At 41.3% G+C, this 24,352-nt stretch overlaps 1 protein-coding gene across 2 annotated transcripts in view; it reads left to right on the top strand.

Moving 5' to 3' along the window:
* The window catches only part of CORO2A (coronin 2A), a 179,944-nt gene extending 157,007 nt beyond the window's left edge, over window positions 1-22,937 (top strand). For both annotated transcript variants that reach the window (XM_056518821.1, XM_056518831.1), the window contains exons 9-12: window positions 758-870; window positions 1,085-1,175; window positions 12,567-12,844; window positions 18,132-22,937. In XM_056518821.1, the coding sequence (XP_056374796.1) occupies window positions 758-870; window positions 1,085-1,175; window positions 12,567-12,844; window positions 18,132-18,260 (611 nt within the window). In that variant the 3' untranslated portion in view covers window positions 18,261-22,937. The remainder of the gene's footprint in view (window positions 1-757; window positions 871-1,084; window positions 1,176-12,566; window positions 12,845-18,131) is intronic.
* The last annotated feature ends 1,415 nt before the right edge of the window (window positions 22,938-24,352 follow it).

A 24,352-nucleotide genomic window follows, 5' to 3' on the forward strand; every position in this document is an offset into this window, starting at 1 on the left:
CCCTGATTAGAAAGCACTAGTCTTTTGCATGGAATTCAGCTTTTTTTTGTTCAATTGGTGGGATGGCTGATGTGTGGAAGGGAGAAAAGTGGAATTGTGGGATTTGTAGTAAAAGAGAAAACTCCAACAGGAAATATCCAGTTCACAAAAAGCTAACCACAGTTTTATGGTAATCTCACAACATTTAGCCCCAACATTTAGCCCCAAGACAAGCGCAGATCCTTCCTAAGTATGTCCATTACTGTCTGGCAGGTAAACGCTAAAATCATCTTATGGTTGATAACTCCTTTAAAGTCAAACGTTTGGCGCATTCTATGCCATGTCGTTTTCCAAAAAAGCCACACCCAATTTGACAGGCCACTCCTTTGTCAGAAGACCCATTATAAATCTTTCACAATTGCTCTGCGGCACAATTTTGCCACATTTGGAACCACAATTCTTGTGTTGCAACCATAGTAAATCTGGGCCAGTGGTTCAGCTTTCTCAATCTGCCTGAAACCCCAAGTGTTTGATTTTGCACCTAACAGCAATCAGAGCTCATTCAGATATAAAGGCTTGTAGGTTGTTATGGGAAAAACCAGACAGCTTTGGTTTCAGGCAGATTGCTAAATCTTGGCCAATGTGTTTAGAGGAAATGTGAATGAAAACCCCATTCAGAAATAAGCAAATGCAATTTCTAGTTATGTTTTGCGAACTGTATTATGAACACGAAATGCTATATACTCATAATGTTCAATATGGTCTATTTATTTTTTAGGTGTTTTGCCAAAAAGGGGCGTTGATGTATCCTCGTGTGAAGTGTTCAGATTTTTCAAGCTGGTGACAATTAAAGGACTAATAGAGCCAGTTTCAATGATTGTGCCTAGGAGGGTAAGAGCAGTTTTCTTCTTGTATACTGAGCTTAGGCTGGCCATAAATATAGACGTGATTTTGTATACCTTCTCTTACACTATTTCACCTTAGAAGTATATTACATCCATTTGCTCCTTATCCCAGAGCCCTGCAATCAGATATTGTGATATACTGCTATCACACATGCTAATGTGGCTTTTAACTCTGCATCCTCTTCCTTTGTGCCTTGCAGTCGGAATCGTACCAGGAGGACATTTACCCAATGACAGCTGGAACACAGCCAGCCCTTACAGCACATGAATGGCTAAGTGGAATTAATAGAGGTCAGACAGGGATATCTTGAAAGACATTGCTTTGCTGTTATCGTAGCACTTACTTAATTTCATTTTTATGCTTTTTTTTTTTTCTTTAAATGTCTGTGGGAAAGGTTGCCCCTCTGAGCATTTATCAGAGAGAATACAAAACCAAGAGCTAGCGTGAAACTGGTCTGGGCTTTGAAACCCAGATGTAGCTCAAATTATACAAAGTACTTCAAGACGGAATGGAACTAAGCAGCAAGGAATGCTTTAAAGAGCTATAATGTTTAATATTTAAATACGCCATCAGCCAGTGAACAGCCACGTCTAGCAGCTAGTGCAGCTGTCTGATGCCGTATTGATGCTCCCACTCCCCCTTTTATAGCCTGAATCAGAATATATTGTGTAATATTTCATAAGAATACTTCCTTACAAGGCCTTTCATGCTTGGACATCAAGGACTTTAGGGAAGACCATGAATGTTATTCATCTGCAGACAATACACACAGCCTTCACTGGTAAATAGTATGTGTCATATTGTCTAAAAGGTAAAAAAGAAACAAACAAACAAAGGGTTTACTCACAGTTGCTTTTGCCATAGGCACTGTGTTTAAATTATACCCTCGGGTATTCCAGTGATTGCCAAAAAAATTAAAACAATATGCTGCTGGAACAGGAGGGGGGGGGAGGGGGGGAAGACATACTCACCTAGCGGTGGTCCTTCAAAGCTTCCATTCTCCTCCATCCAGTCCCCTGATCTTCTCTCCTGCTTCTGAGAGGGTGCTCTGTGCAGGACCTACCATATCAGCCAATAACTGGCTGAGATAGGATACTGTTGCAGCTAGTTAGTGAACAGGGCCTGTACCAAGCGCTTTTCTCAGAAGCAGAAAAAAATAAGAGATACTCGGGTATCTCCAGTGCTCCTTATAAACAATGCATGGAGCACATTCAAACCACGATCAACATGCAGTGAGGGACATTTGGAGCCCCGTTCAATTTTTTTTTTTGGGGGGGGGGGGGTCACAAAGGTCAGATCCCACGTAATCAGACACTTTCCCCTATCCTGTGGATAAGGGATATGTTTTTAAAGTGTACCTGTCATTAACATTATATGTATATTTGTAATAAACACTGTCCCTACAGCTATTGTATGTGTGCCTCTGTGAGGAGTCCAAATACAGGAAGTGTGGGTGGACAAGCAGGGCTCTGTGCAGTGAGGACAATCAGGGCTCTGTACACTGAGGACAAGCAGGGCTCTGTGCAGTGAGGACAAGCAGGGCTCTATGCAGTGAGGACAAGCAGGGCTCTGTGCAGTGAGGACAAGCAGGGCTCTGTGCAGTGAGGACAAGCAGGGCTCTGTGCAGTGAGGACAAGCAGGGCTCTTTGCAGTGAGGACAAGCAGGGCTCTGTACACTGAGGACAAGCAGGGCTCTGTGCTGAGGACAAGCAGGGCTCTGTGCACTGAGGACAAGCAGGGTTCTGTGCACTGATGACAATCAGGGCTCTGTACACTGAGGACAAGCAGGGCTCTCCTCACTGAGAATGTCCGCCATTAACCCCTCAGATGCCGTGATCAATACAGATCACGACATCTGCAGCATCGCGGTCATTAAAATGGATGATTGGCCGCAGCTATGCCGCTGCGATCCGATCATCTAGCATGGCAGCTGGAGGTCCCCTCACCTGGCTCCGCTGCCTTCCCGGCATCTTCTGCTCTGATCTCTCTTCCCGCAGACCAGAGCAGAAAATGACCGATAACACTGATCAGTGCTATGTCCTATACATAGCACTGAACAGTATTAGCAATCGAATGATTGCTATAGATAGTCCCCTATGGGGACTATAAAAGTGTAAAAATAGAAGTAAAAAAATAAAGTGAAAAAAATGTGAAAAACCCCCTCCCCCAATAAAATGGTCCCATTTTCCCTATTTCACCCCCAAAAAGTGTCCAAAAAATATTTTATATACATATTTGGTATCGCCGCGTGCGTAACTATCTGAACTATTAAAATAAAATGTTAATGATACCGTACGGTGAACGGCGTGAACGTAAAAAAAAAGTTAAAAATAGCTGCTTTTTTATAACATTTTATTCCCAAAAAATTTATAAAAAATGGATTAAAAGTTTTATATAAACAAATATGGTATCAATAAAAAGTACAGATCGCGGCTAAAAAAATTAGCCCTCATACCGCCGCTTATACGGAAAAATTAAAAAGTTATAGGTCTTCAAAATAGGGGGATTTTAAACTTATTAATTTGGTTAAAAAGTTAGCAATTTTTTTTAAGCGCAACAGTAATAGCAAAGTATGTTATCATGGGTATCCTTTTAATCGTATTGACCCAAAGAATAAAGAACACATGTAACTTTTACCGTAAATTGTACGGCGTGAAAACGAAACCTTCCAAAATTAGCTAAATTGCGGTTTTCTTTTTAAATTCCCCACACAAATAGTATTTTTTTTGGTTGCGCCATACATTTAATGGTAAAGTGAGGGATGGCATTACAACGGAAAACTGGTCGCGCAAAAAACAAGCCCTCATACTAGTCTGTGGATGAAAATCTAAAAGAGTTATGATTTTTTGAAGGCGAGGAGGAAAAAACGAAAATTAAAAAATAAAATTGTCTGTGTCCTTAAGGCCCAAATGGGCTGCGTCCTTAAGGGGTTAAAAATATACATTTGTGGTGCGCCACTATAGTGAATAGTGGCAAGGCCATGGGTGTTGCAGTGAATGGTGGGATCAGGTGTTATTAACCCCGGGGGTCAGATGGTATTAACCCCTATGTGTTTGTGACACCAGTGTGGTTTTTGGGTTCCGGAACACCACACGCCCGGATTCTCCGTAATCCCATGGGCTAGCAGTGAATAAAGATCCCGGAACACGGCTAGTAGCTTTTTACTCTTTTTTTATTAGAGTTTTTCAGCTTTGCGTTACTGCACGTGTTACGGCTCCACCTGAACCTTTCTCAACAGCCTGTTGAGAAAGGCTCAGGTGGAGCCGTAACACGTGCAGTAACGCAAAGCTGAAAAACTCTAATAAAAAAGAGTAAAAAGCTACTAACCGTGTGCTGGGATCTTCTTCATCTGTTCAAGTGTTTTCCTCGTGCACCGGGACTTTGCCGCAGTGCTGACCGTTTGCTCATAAGCAGTGAATAAAGAGTCCACAACCAGTTATGGGGAAACGAAGGCTTTACTGAACTGAAGACAGGTGTAATTACGGTATCTTCACAGCTATGGCCAGATTGTCCCAAAGATGTGACCAGTACCCAGAGGACCTCGCAGCTGGCTGGACAAATTTTTGTAATAGACTTGACTTGGGCTTGAAATTCAGACTTGACAGTTAATAGACTGGACTTGACTATGTGCAGGACTTGACTAGATGCAGTGACAGCAGACATAGACTTGACTTTCTGGAGAGATGTAGCTTTGTGGTACTCCAGATGCTGAACACTGTCCTGAGATTCTCTGGTAGTAACTGCTTCAGCGAAGACTTTGATGTTGTAGCTATAAGCACATAACTCAGACAGAGCGAATTAAAGATGGCTGCCCCTTATATAGTGAGGGGGCTGGACTAAAGCCCATTGGTCAAGCTGTGGGTCATAGGTTAAACCTGGTGATCTCTGGGATTGCATATTGCAACAAATCCTATAACAGCATAACATAACATGTGATTAGCTAACTCACACAGGTCCTTGGAGTCCTCCAAAGGTCCTATATACTATCTGTACACTAGAATCCTATCTATGGTCTTAAAGGGGTATTCCGCCCCTAGACATTTTATCCCCTATCCAAAGGATAGGGGATAAGATGTCAGATCGCCGCGGTCCCGCTGCTGGGGACCCCTGGGATCCCCGCTGCGGCACCCCGCCATCATTACAGCACAGAGCAAGTTCGCTCTGCACGTAATGATGGGCGGTACAGGGGCCGGAGCATCGTTACGTCACGGCTCCGCCCCTCGTGATGTCACGGCCCGCCCCTTTCAATACAAGTCTATGTCACGAGGGGCGGCGCCATGACGTCACGCGGCTCCGTCCCCTGTATCGCCTGTCATTACGCACAGAGCGAACTCGCTCTGTGCTGTAATGATAGCGCGGTGCCGCAGTGGGGATCCCGGGGGTCCCCAGCAGCGGGACCGCGGCAATCTGACATCTTATCCCCTATCCTTTGGATATGGGATAAAATGTCTAGGGGCGGAATACCCCTTTAAGGTAACATACACCACATTTAATAAATCGGCAAGATAAAACAAGGAGTCCCTACAGGGGAGCCCCCTGGTCACTGAGGGACTCAACCTGACAGGGCCTACAGGTAGTACAGGACTATGTACCTGTAGTGGGACACCACACATTATAATAGTATTATCTACATTATATAAAAATTTTAAAGTTTTGATAATGACAGGTACACTTTAAAGACTAGACTACCCCTTTCATGGGGTATTTCAATATGAGTAAAAAACTATAGACTGCTGTGAATATAAAATAAAAGAATACACTATACTCACCTGACTTCTGCTTTTGGAGCTCAGTGTGAGCCCACTCTGCCCGCTGCTTCTGCTTACTTCCCCTGAATCCCTCTGATGACTTTCTGAACTTATAAGTAAATATACGATCTTGGCGCTTCCTTGTCTGGGGGTGTAAACTGCACTAGTTTTGTGATTTTGTGTACCCTTACAACTGCCAGGTATATATACTATCGGTCCCTGTCTACCATAGATGTGTACTGGAGTACTAATAAAATCAATAAATAAACATGTACCAGCTCTGAAATGGTTAAAAAATAGAGATACTTTTATTGTTGAATGCTGATGTAATCTGCAGATAGTGGTAATAATCTTTAATGTGTCAATTGTCTAGATAAAAATAAAAAGAATACATGTATAATGAGCTGTAGTGCCCGGGTTTACCTACAAGTAGATCTATAATGTAATGCACTAACACAACGTTGTGCTTACCTCTATATATACATAGATGTGTAACGGTCCCTGATGCCATGTGGCAGTGTGTGGTAAAGAAGAGAGCGTGATATCCTGGATTAATAAATTAATGAAAGGGTTAAGTATAAAAGCAAAGAATGGGACTTGCAAATTATTCGCTTGGTAGTCTGTACCCCTTAAATATTGATGTCAGTTGTAGTGCAGGGCAGTTGTAGATATATCGTTGCGGTGCAATGTGCTGCAGATTCGCACCTTCAGTAAAGTACCTGGTGCAATGTTCTGCTGATAGGCTTCCGATCCGGCGGACCCTAGTTTTTTAACATTTATACTGTAGTACAATCCTGGAAATGTAGTTGCGGTATGATGCACTGCAGGTCCGCACCTTAAATAAAGTGCCTGGTGCTACATGTTCTGCAGATTGATTTCTGCTTTACTGGCCCTATTACATAGGAGAGAGGTGCGTGCTAATCAATACGTTGTAATTCCTTTCGCCTCCTATTGGGATGAAGGAAATAGTGTTTTCCAAAATGCATCAGAGGTTTTCTGGTCTCAATCGTGACCTGTAGTGACGTCACTCACCGTCATTTACCTGATCCATAGCAGTTGCTGCAGGAACGCTTCTGGTCGAGACACCACCGGCCGGGGTAATCTCCCAGATCGTCCCTAACCACCAAGGACACTGGAATGCAGCGAAACAGAGGAGCAGACATAACTAGAATATACTCCCCTCCACCGATAAGGTATGGTCTAGCTTTAGCGAAGGAGGCAAAAGGAATTACAACTTATTGAATAGCATGAACCTCTCTCCTATGTAATAGGGCCAGTAAAGCAGAAATCTCTCTGCAGAACATCGCACCAGGCCGGGCGTGACGTCACGAGGGGCGGCCCTGAACACGGAAGCCCGCACACAGCATTCGGAACAATAAACTTCCGGACGCTGGGGAGCGGAGCTCCAGAAGTAGGGCAGCGGAGTACCCCTTTAAGGTGCAAATCTGCAGTGCATCATACCGCAACTACATTTCCAGGATTGTACTACAGTATAAATGTTAAAAAAAAACTAGGGGCCGCCGGAGCTGAAGCCTATCAGCAGAACATTGAACCAGGTACTTTATTGAAGGTGCGAATCTGCAGCACATTGCACCGCAACGATAGATCTACAACTACCATGCACTACAACTGCCATCAATATTTAAGGGGTACAGACTATTTACCAAGCGAATAACTTGCAAGTTCCATTCTTGTGCTTTTATACTTAACCCTTTCATTAATTTATTAATGCAGGATATCACGCTCTCTTCTTTACCACACACTGCCACATGGCATCAGGGACCGTTACACATCTATGTATACATAGAGGTGAGCACAATGTTGTGTTAGTGCATTACATTATAGATCTACTTTTAGGTATACCCGGGCACTACAGCTCATTATACATGTATTCTTTTTATCTAGACATTTGACACATTGAAGATTATTACCACTACCTGAGCATTCTGCTTTGACCACTGAGGCCACTCATTGCCTACAGTGTGTTTCATGGGCAGCATGTTATCAGATCCCTTAATGAGTTGATCCCTTTTGAGATGGAATTGAGGAACATGTAAAGAGTCGATGATGAGTTTCGGAGGTAGGGAATGTACATTCACTTGTACACTGCACAAAAAAATGAAGGAAACACTTGAACAACACAATGTAACTCCAAGTCAATCACACTTCTGTGAAATCACACTGTCCATTCAGGAAGCAACACTGATTAATAATCAATTTTACATGCTGTTGTGCAAATGGAACAGACAACAGGTGGAAATTATAGGCAATTAGCAAGCTACCCCAAATAAAGGAGTGGTTCTTCAGGTGGTGACCACAGACACTTCTCAGTTCCTATGCTTCCTGGCTGATGTTTTGGTCACTTTTGAATGCTGGCAGTGCTTTCACTCTAGTGGTAGCATGAGATGGAGTCTACAACTCACACAAGTGGCTCAGGTAGTACAGCTCATCCAGGATGGCACATCGATGCGAGATGTGGCAAGAAGATTTGCTGTGTCTGTCAGCGTAGTGTCCAGAGCATAGAGGCACTAGTAGGAGACAGGCCAGTACATCTGGAGACGTGGAGTAGGCCATAGGAGGGCAACAATCCAGCAGCAGGACCGCTACTTCTGCCTTTGTGCAAGGAGGAGCACTGCCAGAGCTCTGCAAAATGATCTCCAGCAGGCCACAAATGTGCATGTGTCCACTCAAACGCTCAGAAACAGACTCCATGAGGGTGGTATGAGGGCCTGACGTCCACAGGTGGGGGTTGTCTTTACAGTCCAACACATGCAGGACGTTTGGCATTTGCCAGAGAACACCAAGATTGGAAAATTCGCCACTGGCGCCTCTTCACAGATGAAAGCAGGTTCACACTGAGCACATGTGACAGACGTGACAGAGTCTGGAGATGCCGTGGAGAAGGTTTGGGGTCAGTAATGGTGTGAGGTGGCATTTCTATGGGGGGCCGCACAGCCTTCCATGTGCTTGCCAGAGGTAGCCGGACTGCCATTAGGTACAGAGATGAGATCCTCAGACCCCTTGTGAGACCATATGCTGGTGCGGTTGGCCCTGGGTTCCTCCTAATGCAAGACAATGCTAGACCTCATTTGGCTGAAGTGTGTCAGCAGTTCCTGCAAGAGGAAGGCATTGATGCTATGGACTGGCCCACCCGTTCCCCAGAACTGTATCTAATTGAGCACATGTGGGACATCATGTCTCGCTCCATCCACCAACGCCACGTTGCACCACAGACTGTCCAGGAGTTGGTGGATGCTTTAGTCCAGGCCTGGGAGGACATCACTCAGGATACCATCCGCCACCTCATCATGAGCATGCCCAGGCATTGTAGGGAGGTCATACGGGCACGTGGAGGCCACACACACTACTGAGCTTCACTTGACACAGCCGGAAGAGAAAATGCTAAACACAGACTTCTCCTGGCTCATTCTTGTGAAACCCCAACCAATAAAAACTTTTGATATGTCTCTACGAGTTATCAAAAGTTTTTTTTAAATGACAGGTACCATTTCTGCATACTAGCATACTTTGTAGTTTAGTTTCTGATTGAAAATAATGTCTAAAAGAGGGGCGGAGGTGAGCCTATAATCCAAGGAATGTGAACAAATCTGAATAAGAAAGAAAGAATGCTGTTTGGTGTGTTTTTTATATTATAAGACTTAGTTGTGCCAAAAACATTCAACACATACCTTATCCCTCATATCAGTCAATAACTACTGGATATAAACGTCCACAGTGGACTCTGCATTCTCAAGTGACATGTGCCCTTCAGATGTATCCTTCATGTGATCTTGTATGCATTCAACAAGCTTAAATTCCCAGTTGACCATTTGCTGTGCTGACTGCTGTGTCACGACATCACCCATCTGACATGAAACGGAGTTTTATAGCATGGAGTTATAGTGTAATAATCGGCAGTGTGTTCATAAACCTTCTATTTTGATCCAGACAAAGGAAATTATTTTCACTACACTCATATAGTGGCTATTATTAAAGGACAAATGTGTTTTGATTGTAGTAGTTAGTTTCTCTTCTTTGTCAGAAATATAGAGTTCAGCAGGTTTAAGATGTTTTTATTTTATTTTAAATTTCCAGGTTCATCTGTGGGGTTAATTTGAAATTAGTTTTACTTGATGTCGATGTACTAAGAAAAAGAAAACTCTGTCAGGAAGACATTGGTGCCTATTTATCTATGTATTTATGAATCCCCTACACCATTTTTATCAACATTCAAAAATTATTCCCAGTCAAATCAGAAATGTAGGAAAGAGAATGCCAAGATTGACCTGGAGTTGCTTAATAACTTAGGCATGCACCTTTGCTGTGTCGCTTTTGCTAGTCTCAGAATTTCTCCTCATCAAAGTTTAAAAAAAGAAATTGTATATTACTTGTCCCTGCACTGGGAAAACTGCAGTCATTTTGGGATTCCTGTTAGCTCATAAGAAATAGTTAATGTCCCACATATTTAATTTTGGCTTCATTTCATTCACAAAGTGCCAACATTTTTCAAAGTGATGTACAGAGACTGTCATCACTCATATTTGTCCCTGCCCCAGTGGTGCTCACAGTAAGCCCATGCAAACACGGTGAGAGTCTACAACCTTGTGCAGATGTTGCCCTTGGACAGAATTGAATCCAGGACCCCAGAACTACAGGGCATCAGTACTAACAACTGAGGCGCCAAATTGCCCAGTTCCTTTAGGGTATCCTAAATTCCATACAATCAAACTCTTTATTCTCTACTTTTGCTTTAGAGGCATGAAGATATACTTGTATTGCAGGGGTCTCTTTTTATCAGCATGGGCACCTCCCATGCATTGATTTTCTTTGAGTGGCATTAGAGATTATATTTTTATTTGTAAAAGCTGTAATTCTGTTAGGAGCACACACCTTGTACATAGCCTGCATAGAAAGTAAAGCAGGGTGTTTGGGCTTTAAGGCAGCTGCAATGAATGGGAGTCATATCATAGAGTATTATAGTCTCCAGCAAGTGACAGGGTACTGCCCACTACTCCAGAGACCAAGGGTTGACAGAAGAGATGCATTCAGAAGTGTTATTATCCTGCCCTATCTAGACCTTCAGCCTTCTCCAGAATAGCCAAAAAATCTTCTTATATTTTAACATCCCTTTACTTTAAAATGATAGTATAATGAATTTTCTCATGTTAAACTATTCATTTTCAACAAAGCTCACAGCAACAGAAATACGTGGATTAAGGGAACCATGGACCCACGAGCCTATAATTTTAAATGGTTTGCAACATTAGTATTAAAGGAACACTGTCAGTTTTCTCCCCCCGCACTAACCAGTGGTACTGGCTGGTAGTGCAGGGGACGCTGATCAGTTTGATCCTTACCGTGCCCGGATCCGCCGCGCTGTTTGGCCTTAATCTTCTATTTTCGATATATTGAAATGAGGTGCTTACTGGCACTCTGAAGTCAGTGCCGGGCTTCAGCGCCACCCAGCTCATCAATATTCCTCCCCTCCCTCCTCCTCTCCCTCTTCTCCCCGTTCTGTAATGAAGAGAGAAGGGAGGAATAATTATGAGCTGGGCAGCGCTGCAGCCCGGCACTGACGTCAGAGTGCCAATTAGCATCTCATTTGAATATACCGAAAATAGAAGATTAAGGCCGAACGGCGCGGCGGATCCGGGCACGGTCAGCATTAAACTGATCAACGTCCCCCGCACTACCAGCCAGTACTGCTGGTTAGTGCGAGGGAAGAAAGTTGACAGTTTTCCCTTAAAATTACATATGCATACACAGTGGCTAAACTTACATACTCTTTGAGAAGACCACCTAAAATTGCATTGAAAAGTGGTCTTATATAAGGGTGGTCTTCTCAAGAAAATGACCACTATGCATAATGTATGGTGGACTGAAAATCTGTCACACAATATCTGGTGTGAAAAGGGGTTGGTCTTACCAGTGAAGTGGTATTTTGGAAAGGTTTTACTGTATGTTGCCTATTGATTCTTTTTCTACTTCATGCAGTATACCATAGATGACCCAAAAACCTTTCTCCACATCCTCTAAATCCCTATATACATAGGTTTAATGCAACACAGATTAAACATAGATATGATAGTAGAGCCAAGCCAAACATATAGATCCGCTAACAGATCAAAACTCAATGTCCAGATATGGTAACAGAACCAAGCTCAAAGCACAGCCACAGTAACAAAAACTAAGCATAAAGCATGCATATAGTAACAGAACCAAGCTTGGTGAATAGATATGTTATAAGAACCAGATTAATTGCATGTAGAGCGAAGCTTATTGATAAGATAACAGGAACGAGTTTTACTTATAGAAACAGTACCAAAGCCATACTTACATAGATACAGCAACAGAACAGTTTAATAAATCCATTAGTTATATAATACAGTGCTACTGGTACATATTAATAAGCTGGATCACCTGATTAATTTATCCACTAAATGATGCCTGAAAGATAACACACGCACAATAAACTATGTAAAACACAGAAACATAGACATGACAGGTGAGAGCAATAACAATATTTGTTGTTCCGAATTTAAGCAATGCATATATTTGTAAAAATATAAGAATGACAAGAATGTTCTGGACATTAAATGGTCAGTGTCCTTTTAAACCACTGTTCACGTGATAGCCTGTGTCATTCTTAACATTTTTGTAAATAACTTCCTTTAATAATAATGACTCCTTATCCCCCTGAAAAACAACTGTAAAATCTTAGCCACTAGGTGCCTCACATTCTGTTTGGAAACTCTTGTCTCTATTAACAAACCGACCACGACTGAACACAGGATGTAGCGTTGAGGTTTAGCTGGCGCTATGTGCATCTTTGTCCAATGGACAATTGAAGTGTTTTTGTTCATATTGCATATTTTTGGGTATGTGGTTCAAACAGGATAATTCATTCTTGAAATGGTTTTCATTTGTGTTTAGGTCCTATTTTGATATCCCTAAAACCTGGATTAAAATCATCCCCAACTCATAAAGCTTCCTCCGGTGAGGAAGAGGAGCTGCTTGCTAAAGAGCCAAAGAGAATGTATGATGAAAAGCCTCCAACAAAGACATTATGGGAAATAGAATATAAAACAGAAATCATAAGGGAAGACAGAGGAAGGAGGAAAATGACAGGAAAATTCCAAGAAACTAGAAACTCCCTAATCTCCAATGGATTGGATTTGTTTGAATGTCCACCACCCAAGACTGAGAATGAGGTATAGTAGATGTGAACCTGAGAATGGCTACACTTTTTTCCCCATAAATCTGTTTTGTATGCATTTGTAAGCTTTCATGTCCGTTTTATCCAATGGATTTTGTAGAAAATGTAACAGACATACTCATGAGAGCATTTGTTGTACACCTATCATAGAACACAAAGCTATTACAGTATATGCAAAACAGGCTGTCTGATGGGGCTTTGTTTGTCACCATTTTATTTATCTTGAAATAAGGAAGTAAGGGCCCTAATGCAAGGGGCAATTATTGTCCCAATAGATCAACATTACCATGTGTTATAAGGCATTATATTATATATATTGTATTAGATCAGACAACAATCAAGCTAGTTTATCAACTGATCGTGCCATTTTGACAGGTTAAAGAAATCATTGCCCAACAGCCACACATCTACCTTGATTACAGCAAAGGACCACACAGTTGATACAGCGATCATTAATGCAGCCCCCCACCCCCCACAATTTTACCATTACCACTATCGCCACTATTGCCGTTTTATAGAATCTGTAAATGAGCGCAGATCAGCAAGAACAGAGAAAAAGCTAGTTTACAATGCGGCTCATGCCTTCTAGTATGAAAGGGGGGGGCTGGTTGAGTACAGTATTCACACTTTTTAACCACTTAAGGACCAAGGGCGTAGAGGTACGCCTTTGCTCCCTGGTACTTAAGGACCAAGGGCGTACCTATACGCCCGTGGGAATTTCGGTCTGCGCCGGGCGAGGACCGGACCGGGGTGACTGTTTATCGATCAGCAGGCATCCCGTGCAAATGCCCAGGGGGGTCATCAGAATTCGCAGGTGAATTCACACCAGCGATTTCCACCGATTCCGGGTCATACGGGTATATGGTGACCCGGAAAATAAGGGGGATCGGGGTTGTCCAAGACAACCACGATCCCCCTGAAGGGATAGGAGTGAGGTGGCAGGGGTGCCACCCCTCCTATCCCTGCTATTGGTCGTCTATGAGCTACGACCAATAGCAGATCGGGGGAGGGGGGGTTAACTTTCGGTTTCCCCGTTCTGCTCACCCACAATAGGCGGGGCAGAATGGGGAAACTGACAGAGGACCGGCGCTGGAGACCGGCGGCAGCAGGAAACAGTGATCGGCGGGCGGCGATGTTGTGCGGCTGGATCCTACGGAAGCCGGTGAGTTGCCTAGCATAGTTGCCTATGCTGGGATTTGTAGTTTTGCAACATCTGGAGGGCGACAGTTTGCAGATCACTGTGCAGTGGTCTCTAAACTGTAGCCCTCCAGATGTTGCAAAACTGCATCCCAGCATGCCTAAACAGCAAACAGCTGTCTCTGCATGCTGGGAGTTCTAGTTGCGTACATCCAGCTGTTGCATAACTACATGTCCCAGCATGCCCTTCGGCGATCAGTACATGCTGGGAGTTCTAGTTTTGCAACAGCTGGAGGCACACTGGTTGGAAAATACTGAGTTGGGTAACAGAACCTAACTGAAGGTTTTCCAACCAGTGTGCCTCCAGCTGTTGCAAAAGTACAACTCCCAGCATGCACGGTCTTTAAGTACATGCTGGGAGTTGTAGTTTTGAAACAGCTGGAGGTTTGCCCCCCCCATGTGAATGTACAGAGTACATTTACACAGGCAGGTTTACACTGAGTTTCCTGCTTCAAGTATGAGCTGGGGCAAATTTTTCTCTGCAGCGCAAACTCCTAGCGGGAAACTCACTGTAAACCTCCACCTGTGTGAATTTACCCTTTAAACACTACACTGCGCAAACACAAAATAAAGGGTAACACACTACATATACACCCCCCTTACACTGTCCCCCTCAACAAAAATGAAAAACGTATTGTACGGCAGTGTTTCCAAAACGGAGCCTCCAGTTGTTGCAAAACAACAAGTCCCAGCATTTGCGGACAGCCACTGATTGTCCAGGCATGCTGGGAGTTTAGCAACAGCTGGAGGCACCCTGTTTGGGAATCACTGGCGTAGAATACCCCTATGTCCACCCCTATGCAATCCCTAATTTAGTCCTCAAATGCTCATGGCGCTCTCTCACTTCAGAGCCCTGTCGTATTTAAAGGAAATAGTTTGGTGCCACATATGGGGTCTTTCCGTACTGCACTACAAATTGCACTACAAATTTTGGGGGGGCTTTTTCTCCTTTTACCCCTTATGAAAAGGAAAAGTTGGGGTCTACGCCAGCCTGTTAGTGTAAAAAAAAAAAAAAAAAAAAAAAATTTACACTAACATGCTGGTGTTGCCCCATACTTTTTATTTTCACATGAGGTAAAAGGAAAAAAAGACCCCCAAAATTTTTAACGCAATTTCTCCTGAGTACGGAAATACCCCATATGTGGGCGTAAAATGCTCTGCAGGCGCACAACAAGGCTCAGGAGTGAGAGTGCACTATGTACATTTGAGGCCTAAATTGGTGATTTGCACAGGGGTGGCTGATTTTACAGCAGTTCTGACATAAACGCAAAAAAAAAATACTCACATTTTGGAAACTACGCCCCTCACAGAACGTAACCAGGGGTATAGTGAGCCTTAACACCCCACAGGTGTTTGACGAATTTTCGTTAAAGTTGTATGGGAAAATGAAAAAAATAATACATTTTCACTAAAATGCTGGGAAAATAGGAAAAAAGCCCCCCAAAATGTGTAACCCCATTTCCTCTGAGTAAGAACATACCCCATATGTGGATGTAAAGTGCTCTGCGGGTGCACTACAATGCTCAGAAGAGAAGGAACACCATTGGGATTTTGAAGAGAAAATTTGTCTGGAATTGAAGGCCACGTGTGTTTACAAAGCCCCCATAGTGCCAGAACAATGAACCCCCACATGTAACCCCATTTTGAAAACTACACCCGTCACGTAATTAGGGGTACAGCGAGCATTTACGCCCCACAGGTGTCTGACAGATTTTTGGAACAGTGGTCCGTGAAAATGAAAAATTTAATTTTTCATTTGCTCAGCCCACTGTTCCAAATATCTGTCAAACGCCAGCGGGGTGTAAATGCTCACTGCACCCCTTATTAAATTCTGTGAGAGGTGTAGTTTCCAAAATGGGGTCACATGTGGGGGTCCACTGCTCTGGCACCACGGGGGGGGGGGGGGGGGGGTTTGTAAACACGCAAGTCCAAACAAATTATCTTTCCAAAATCTCAGTGTCGCTCCTCCTCTTCTGAGCATTGTAGTTCGCCCGCAGAGCACTTGACGTCCACACATGGGGTATTTCTATACTCAGAAGAAATGGGGTTACAAATTTTCTCCTATTACCCCTTGTAAAAATTAAAAATTTGGCGAAAATCCTGCATTTTAGTGAAAAAAATATTTTGTTTTCATTTACACATCCAACTTTAACAAAAAGTCGTGAAATACCTGTGAGGTGTTAAGGCTCAAAGTACGCCTTGTTACGTTCCTTGAGGGGTTTAGTTTCCAAAATAGTATGCCATGTGGTTTTTATTGCTGTTCTGGCACCATAGGGGCTTCCTAAATACTATATGCCCCCCAAAAACCATTTCAGCAAAATTTGCTTTCCAAAAGCCAAATGTGACTCCTTCTCTTCTGAGCATTGTAGTGCGCCCGCAGAGCATTTTACATCCTAACGTTGGGTACTGCCATACTCAGAAGAGATGGGGTTACAAATTCTGGGGGGCATTTTCTCCCATTCCCCTTTATAAAAATGGTAAATTTGGGGGAAAAACTGCACTTTAGTGAAAACATTTTTTTTTTCATTTACACATCCGACTTTAACAAAAAGTCGTCAAACACCTGTGGGGTGTTAAGGCTCACTGGACCCCTTGTTAAATGCCTTAAGGGGTGTGGTTTCCAAAATGGTATGCCATGTGGGGGGTTTTCTGCTGTTCTTGCACCATAGGGGCTTCCTAAATGTGACATGCCCCCCAAAAACCATTTCAGAAAAACTCACTCGCAAAAACCCATTGTCGCTCCTTCCCTTCTGAGCCCTCTACTATGCCCGCCGAACACTTGACATACACATATGAGGTATTTCCTTACTCGAGAGAAATTGGTTTACACATTTTGAGAGCATTTTTCTCCTTTTTACCCCTTGTAAAAATTCAAAAACTGGGTCTACAAGAACATGCGAATGTAAAAAATGAAGATTTTTAATTTTCTCCTTCACTTTGCTGCTATTCCTGTGAAACACCTAAAGGGTTAACACACTTACTGAATGCCCTATTGAATACTTTGAGGGGTGCAGTTTTTATAATGGGGTCATTTATGGGGTATTTCTAATATGAAAGCCCTTCAAATCCACTTCAAACCTGAACTGGTCCATGAAAAATTCCGATATTGAAAATTTTTTGAAAAATTGGAAAATTGCTGCTGAACTTTGAAGCCCTCTGATGTCTTCCAAAAGTAAAAACATGTCAACTTTATGATGCAAACATAAAGTAGACATATTGTATTTGTGAATCAAAATATAATTTATTTGGAATGTCTATTTTCCTTAAAAGCAGAGCGCTTTAAAGTTAGAAAAATGTGAAATTTTCAATTTTTTAATCAAATTTTGCAAGTTTTCACCAAGAAATGATGCAAGTATCGACAAAATGTTACCACTAACGTAGTGAATATGTCACGAAAAAAACATTCTCGGAATCAGAATGAAAGGTAAAAGAATCCCAGAGTTATTAATGCTTAAAGTGAAAGTGGTCAGATATGCAAAAACGCTCTGGTCCTACAAAGAAAATTGGCCTGGTCCTTAAGGGGTTAAATGGCAGCTTAAATGGAGATTCTGGAATTTGGATAAGAAACTTGACCAGTAGTACAACATTCATAATTCCCCTTTTTTGTCACACTGTTACTCTAGCTGTGTTGATATAGAACACAGCACATAGAGGGGAATGAGCTTTAGCAGCATACCATGAGGGTAGCAGATTACATTGTTTTACTCCCCAGCTTGCTGCCTTATCTCGCTACAGGAGATAGACTCCAAGTGTATACAGCCCATCTTATGCAATGCACTTATCCACCCTACCCTTAACCAGTATTTTACTATTCAATATATAACTGGACATTATATTTCAAGTATACAAAAAATGCTATAGACAACACAACATTTTACTTAGAACTGCTTTTCTGCATAAGGCTCAGTGTAAAAGATTAGTTCATACTGGTTCACCATAGGAGTGGTGTACCAGTACCTTTATACGGGCTTGCCTTGTGTTGCATACGGTATGAGCATTGTTACTGATAATATGGAAGATCATTCATATGGATTATACAGTTAGATAAAGTGCTTATAGTATTTTTTCTCATTTTACTTTTGCAGTTGTTGCAGATGTTCTACAAGCAGCAAGAAGAAATCCGCAGGTTACGTGATCAGTTGAGCCAAAGGGATATTCAGATCCGGCAACTTGAGTTAGAAATCAAAAATGTTCGAAATAGTGCAGTGTATTAATTCTACCCAGTGCACAGCCTACAGAATGTAACCCTGAAAAATGCCTCCAGAAAAACATTGCAATTAATTTTATTTTTATGTAAAAAGAAAAAAAATTACTGACCAACATGTAGCAATGCTACAGGGTGCACATATTTATCGTTTATTGCACATATTTTTTAATATACTATAAAAAACAGTCATAGTGGGTCGTCCCTGAAGGTGCAGAGTCTATTCATCAAAGGCTCTTACCTATGTAATAATGTAATGTGAAAAATAAAAAACTTAACCATGGGGTGCTGCATATTCATAGTAGTCTTCATCAAGTCAGTAGATGGCTATAGCTAGTGCTCTGTTTTCTATAAGGGAACCAGTGATGAATAGACTATTTATGCTTTTACTTGTTGAGTCCTTACACTGCTAACCCTATCCTTGCCCAACTAAACCCATCATTTACTTTGGGTTTTCCAGTGATTAAAAAATGTTTTATATTGTGCTGGGGTAAAAAAGAATCTATACTTACCTACCCTGGTTCCCCATAGCTTTCGTTGTTGCTCCTTTTCATTCCCCCGCAGCTTACCTATTCTCCCAGCTTCTTGTCTTGGAAGCAGGACCTGCCGCTCAGCCAGTTGTTGTCAGCAGTGGTGTCCTCTCTTGGCCAGTGATTAAATCAGGAGCAGAACCTGTCCACTGAGCCAAAGACAAGAGGTCGGAAGAAGAGAAGAGCAGTGGGGAATAGAAGCTAAGGAGAACCAGGATAGGTAAGTATAGCTTTTTTATTTTTACCACAGCACAATATATGATAAAAATGTAATCACTGGAATACCCTTTTTAAAGAGGACCTGTGTTTTTGAAGTTTTTTTTTATATTCTCTGTTGTCCTGATTTGAACTTTGTTTTTGTTTTCTTGTTACACTTCACTGTTCCCATGATATAGGGGTTTTACTTTTTGATTGACTATTAGTTCTTTTCACTGGTGGGTAGGCATTTTATTTCAAAATGGGGTATGGATGCTAGGCTTAGAGGGGTGTAAATATGTGCTTCATAATCCCCCCCTCTGAACATGATTCACACCCCCTGAGCCTAACATTCACACCCTATTATGAAGTAAGTTCCCACCCATCTGACTATTCAGTGAAAAGAACTGTACATCCAAGTCCCAAGGCTATAAAATGTTATTAAAAGAAAAGAAAATCTATTTATCTAAAGAGATTTGTTTTACCAATCACAGGTACATAAATCTAAACATGAAAGCTCCATACCCAGTTGTGCTTTTATGTCCAGAAAGAATAACCATAACACATGCGTTAAAAAATTGCAAGACAAGATGCTCCAGAATTGATATTTTATAGGAAGAACGTAAGTAGTTACGAAGACAGATATGTGGGGAGAATTAACAGGTCCTCTTTAACAGTAATTAAAATGTTTAGAACTGGTCAAGGATTTTGAGATCCTAAATCTACTAATGTGAAGTCTATGTTTTGTTCCCGAATACTTACCCCCCACCATTGGCTATTCCTATGCATTTTCCATATATTTTTTTCTCTGCTTAGTTGTTCACCAATTTTAAATGATTTTATAAGTCATTGTTCTAAGATAGAACTCTTTAAAGATTCATCATTAGTCTCCAGCTGCCTATTAAATGGGGAACTAACCAGTTATTTTCAAGGCTATGCATATACCACGGTCCCTGTGAACCTTTAGATCCACACTGCATCTATTACATCATCTTCTTAATTACTGTCTTAAAATCCTTGGCATATGGATGCCAGTCCTAGAAAGCTTCATCTGAATTTGAAGAGTCTGCGATGACTCATACAGCAACAGTTTGCAGAACAGTTTTACATTGATGTTCTGATAGTAACAGCCGTCATCTCATTTCTGTGAATAAGAATTATGTTTCGGAGGCTGGGTTCACATTACGTTTTCAGCAATACGGGACCGTATCCCAGCCTGAGAGTGCTAATTGATTACATCAGATGATCCTGCATTATGGGTAGTATTGACTTATGCCTTATACTAATACAGTTGTTTCAGGGTCAACAATATTTTGTAGTCTCATGTGTGTTAATGTATATACACTTACATCCATAGAGGGGGACATTTATCATTGTTGTCTTTAGTGAGTTCTGAAGTTTTTAGCTTTTTTTAAGTTAAGTTTTGCTACATATTTATCATCCTAACATAGTGGGTTGATAAAGTTTGAGCACATAATCAAAACACAAGTCGCAGTTGAAACTTTTTTAAAATGCTCACAAAAGACCATTTTGTAAGCCAGGTCAGGTTGATCTGACTTTCAACATTTAGAAGTTGTTGTTTTTTTTTTTTTGCCTATGTGCGACATTCGAACATAAGTTTGCGACCACTACAAAGTGAAAACTGAAGTTGCTTAGATAAGGCTGTTTGCAGCTTTATGCGTACCCACAAAAGTCACAAAAAAAAATTAGGTGCACATGCAACTTTTTTGTGCGTCCAGAGTAAGCAAAAAAAGGCTCTAAATACCATGATTAATGTCCCCCTATGTTGGTTATAACCTCCCATGACATAAGGAGCTGATCGCAGAATGTCCCCAGCAATCAGATGTAATCAGTGGAGAAACCTGGCAGCTAGAGTTCTCCCTGAGCACCACCACAGAGGAAGTGAAGCATTACACTGTGCCCACTGGAATCTGTGGTCTGTCTGATGCATGAATGAGGGATTTCCTCTTTTAAGCCACTTTTCCTAATACAATATCTAAATCATTTTTTAATAAGATTTTTTTAAAGAATAAAGTTTGGTGGAGAAGATCTTTAAGGTTAAATTCCCAAAATCACATACTGGTTTGAGCAATTTTTACAATGTTCTTGCATTCTAAAAACAAACAGAAATATGTGTGATTTTTCTCAAAATCCTGTTTATACTCTAACATTAAGAACTGTATATTTTTATCACATGCCCTATCATTTGGGTTTTAAATCTTCTTTTTTAGCAGTGTTATGTTGTTTACATTGCCATGCTGTGGAAAAATGTAACCTTTATGTTCACACGACGGAAATTCCGCATGGACATACTGCATGTGTTTCAGGTGGAATTCCGCACTCGAATTCACCCAGCGACGTTCTGCAGCTAAAATTCAGCATTCCACAAAACATCATGAAAAAAAGTCATGTCTTATATTTTTGCGGAATTCGGCTGCGGAAGCCCATTGAAATGAATGAGTTTTTTTTTTTTTTCCTCCACTAAATGGTAAATTCGCACAGATTCTGAGTGAGATTGAACTTTTGTAATGAATATAGGCAGTTTTTTTTTACATGCACTGTGTATTCATGGGGGAATTCTGCATGAATTCCACAAAAATTCCAGATATCAAAAGATGCGGAATTCCGGACAAATTAACACGGCAGCAGAATTCACGCATCTATGGGGAATTTCTGCTGTCTGAACATACCCTAAGGGTCCGTTCACACGGGCGGATTACCTACAGAATTTCCGCAGCATATTTGCTGTGGAAAATCCACTGTGGATTTTGCTACCATTGACTTCAATGGATCAGCAGAAAATCCGCAGTAGAGGCAGATTTGCAGATTTTCCTTCGGACCCATTGAAGTCAATGGTAGAAAAATCCGCTGCAGACTTTCCACAGCAAATACGCTGCGGAAAGTCCGCAGGTAATCCGCCTGTGTGAACGGACGCTAAGACTGGGATTGCACAAAGCAAAAATATTTCACTTTGAATCAGCTTAGATATGCAAAAGAAAATCTATAATAAAACCTGCACGTTTCTTATGTATTACGTTGTGCATTTGGACATAGTTTTCCCCTTCTGCCTTGCAGTTGATTTCATCCACACTAATAATAATGCAGTTTTACAGCCAAGCACAGGACTGGATAGAAAAATGAATCCACTCCTAGGTTTGCCCCCAAAAATCAACAAATATTCCATATTTGAATCCAGCCTCATGCAAAAAGAAAAGGACCTGTCAACTGCATCAAAAGAAATTTGCGCCACTCCAGCAGTGTCTGATGAAACCGTATATATTGTGGTAACTTATTACGGTCTAGTTTAATGACTGTGGGAATGCAACTGCTCATCTCAAAACAAAATGATGTCCATTTTCCAGGATGAATCTAACACCTAATGTATTAGTCATCACAAATATTCCCTTTTATTTCATTCTATGATCAACAGGAAACCCCTTCTTGCCCCCAGAGAACCGATTTTTAATAATCAAATATAAAAAACAAAGAGACTCCAATGCCTTAAGTGTCCCTTGTGGTTTGAGAAATCACTGATGTTATGCTTAAACAATCTTTTTACATTTTTCTTACATTTGTTTGTAACTACTTTGACTACCTTCTTAGTTGCACCCAATTATTTTAAAATAATGTGTTTCTATTTGTAAATTATTTTCAAATAGTTGAAATCAGTAGTGCCTAAAAATGTCCTCCTGAAAACCAAAAAGAAGGAATGGAGGAATTTCACAGCAACATCTGACCAATCAGGAATATAAGCCTCCTACATAAGTGTTATTTTTATACAGTCCACTCGATCTTGAGCTTCATGTATAAAGATTAATGTTGGCAAAACTAGCCAACCATATTATTCAGGTGGGATAGTGAATCTAGTAAGACTGGTTGCTATGGGACCCCCGCATTATTGCATGCGGCACCCACCTGGTCTTTCACCGGAACCGCTGGAGGGTTTGAGTCGTGACTCCCAGAACGGAAGTCCGTGACGTCAGGACTCCGCCCCCGTGTGACGTCACACCCGTCCCCTCAATGCAAGTCTATGGGAGGGGGCGTCACGCCCCCTCATATAGACTTGCATTGAGGGGACGGGTGTGACGTCACACGGGGGCGGAGTCCTGACGTCACAGACTTCCGTTCTGGGAGTCACAACTCAGACCCTCTAGCGGTTCCGGTGAAAAACCAGGTGGGTGCCCCAGCGGCGGGACGCCCGCGATCAGACATCTTATCCCCTATGCTTTGGATAGGGGATAAGATGTCTAGGGTGGGAGTACCCCTTTAACAATACCACTTGGTCACATAAACGCTTCAAAAAAAAAAAAAAAAGAGTTTTCTTATGCATGATATTGATGCATGATATGCACACTTGTGCATAGGGAATTGGATGTAAAACAGCGTTTATTTTATCTGCTAATACAAAGATTAGATTAAATATGGCCTTCCTTAGAATTCCCAGTACAACAGTGGGTTGGAGGGCCATGTGTTGTGAAAGCTATGCAGTACACTAAGCCTGTAAATTACCTAAAGATTGGAAGCGTAGCCTGCACTGTACTTCAAGATGGCTGCCTCCTTGCTGCCATTTCATACTGCTGACGCATTGTACGGATATGCATTTTATTTGACACTGTTTAATCTATATCCTTGCCTTGTAATGTTAAGAAAACTGTATCCACATAATAGAACATTTATAATGAAGCATGATAAATGGTCTTTCTATTAAGATGATTATTTTCCTGTAGAATATTATATTTAAATTATTATTAATCCACATAAAATATAAAATGTGTATTTTGTAAGACTCGCCACTACTGAATTACTCAAATACATTATTATATAGAAGTTTTTAATAACTACAATGCCCTTAAATGTGCTGGCATGCATTAATTACTTGAAAAGTGTCATTTCTCATTGTTTACAATGTAAGCTTTTCAGGAACAAACAAGTAGCACTTGTGCAAAAATGCAAAGACATACATATCTGTGTATATTTCTGTGAATTTATTACCTTTTGTTTTTTTTATTGCTTCTGTTTTTAGGCCTTTCAAAATCAAATTTTTTTTGTTTCAAGTTTGTTAAATTTTATGTTTTATTTGTACAATAAGAATAATAAAATAGATTTTTTGTGAATGTTGTTCTATAGAATCTTTAATTTTAATGTCAGTCTTTAGCAATGTTTCCTATTTTTTGTACAGATTCAATTTTACATTTAACACCTTAAATTTTTCTCCTCCCCTTTTTAAGAGCTATTTTTTTTTTTTTTTGCTATCTGTAGAGCCATATGAAGGCTCAATTGTACTTTGCAATGACATGGCTGGACTTTCCTACTGGCATAACGCTCCACACCCTGGTCCCGACTGGCAATCACTGGGCCGCCACTCCCAACTGTATTA

The sequence above is a fragment of the Hyla sarda genome, chromosome 1 (genome assembly GCF_029499605.1).
Source record: "Hyla sarda isolate aHylSar1 chromosome 1, aHylSar1.hap1, whole genome shotgun sequence".
NCBI lineage: Eukaryota > Metazoa > Chordata > Amphibia > Anura > Hylidae > Hyla > Hyla sarda.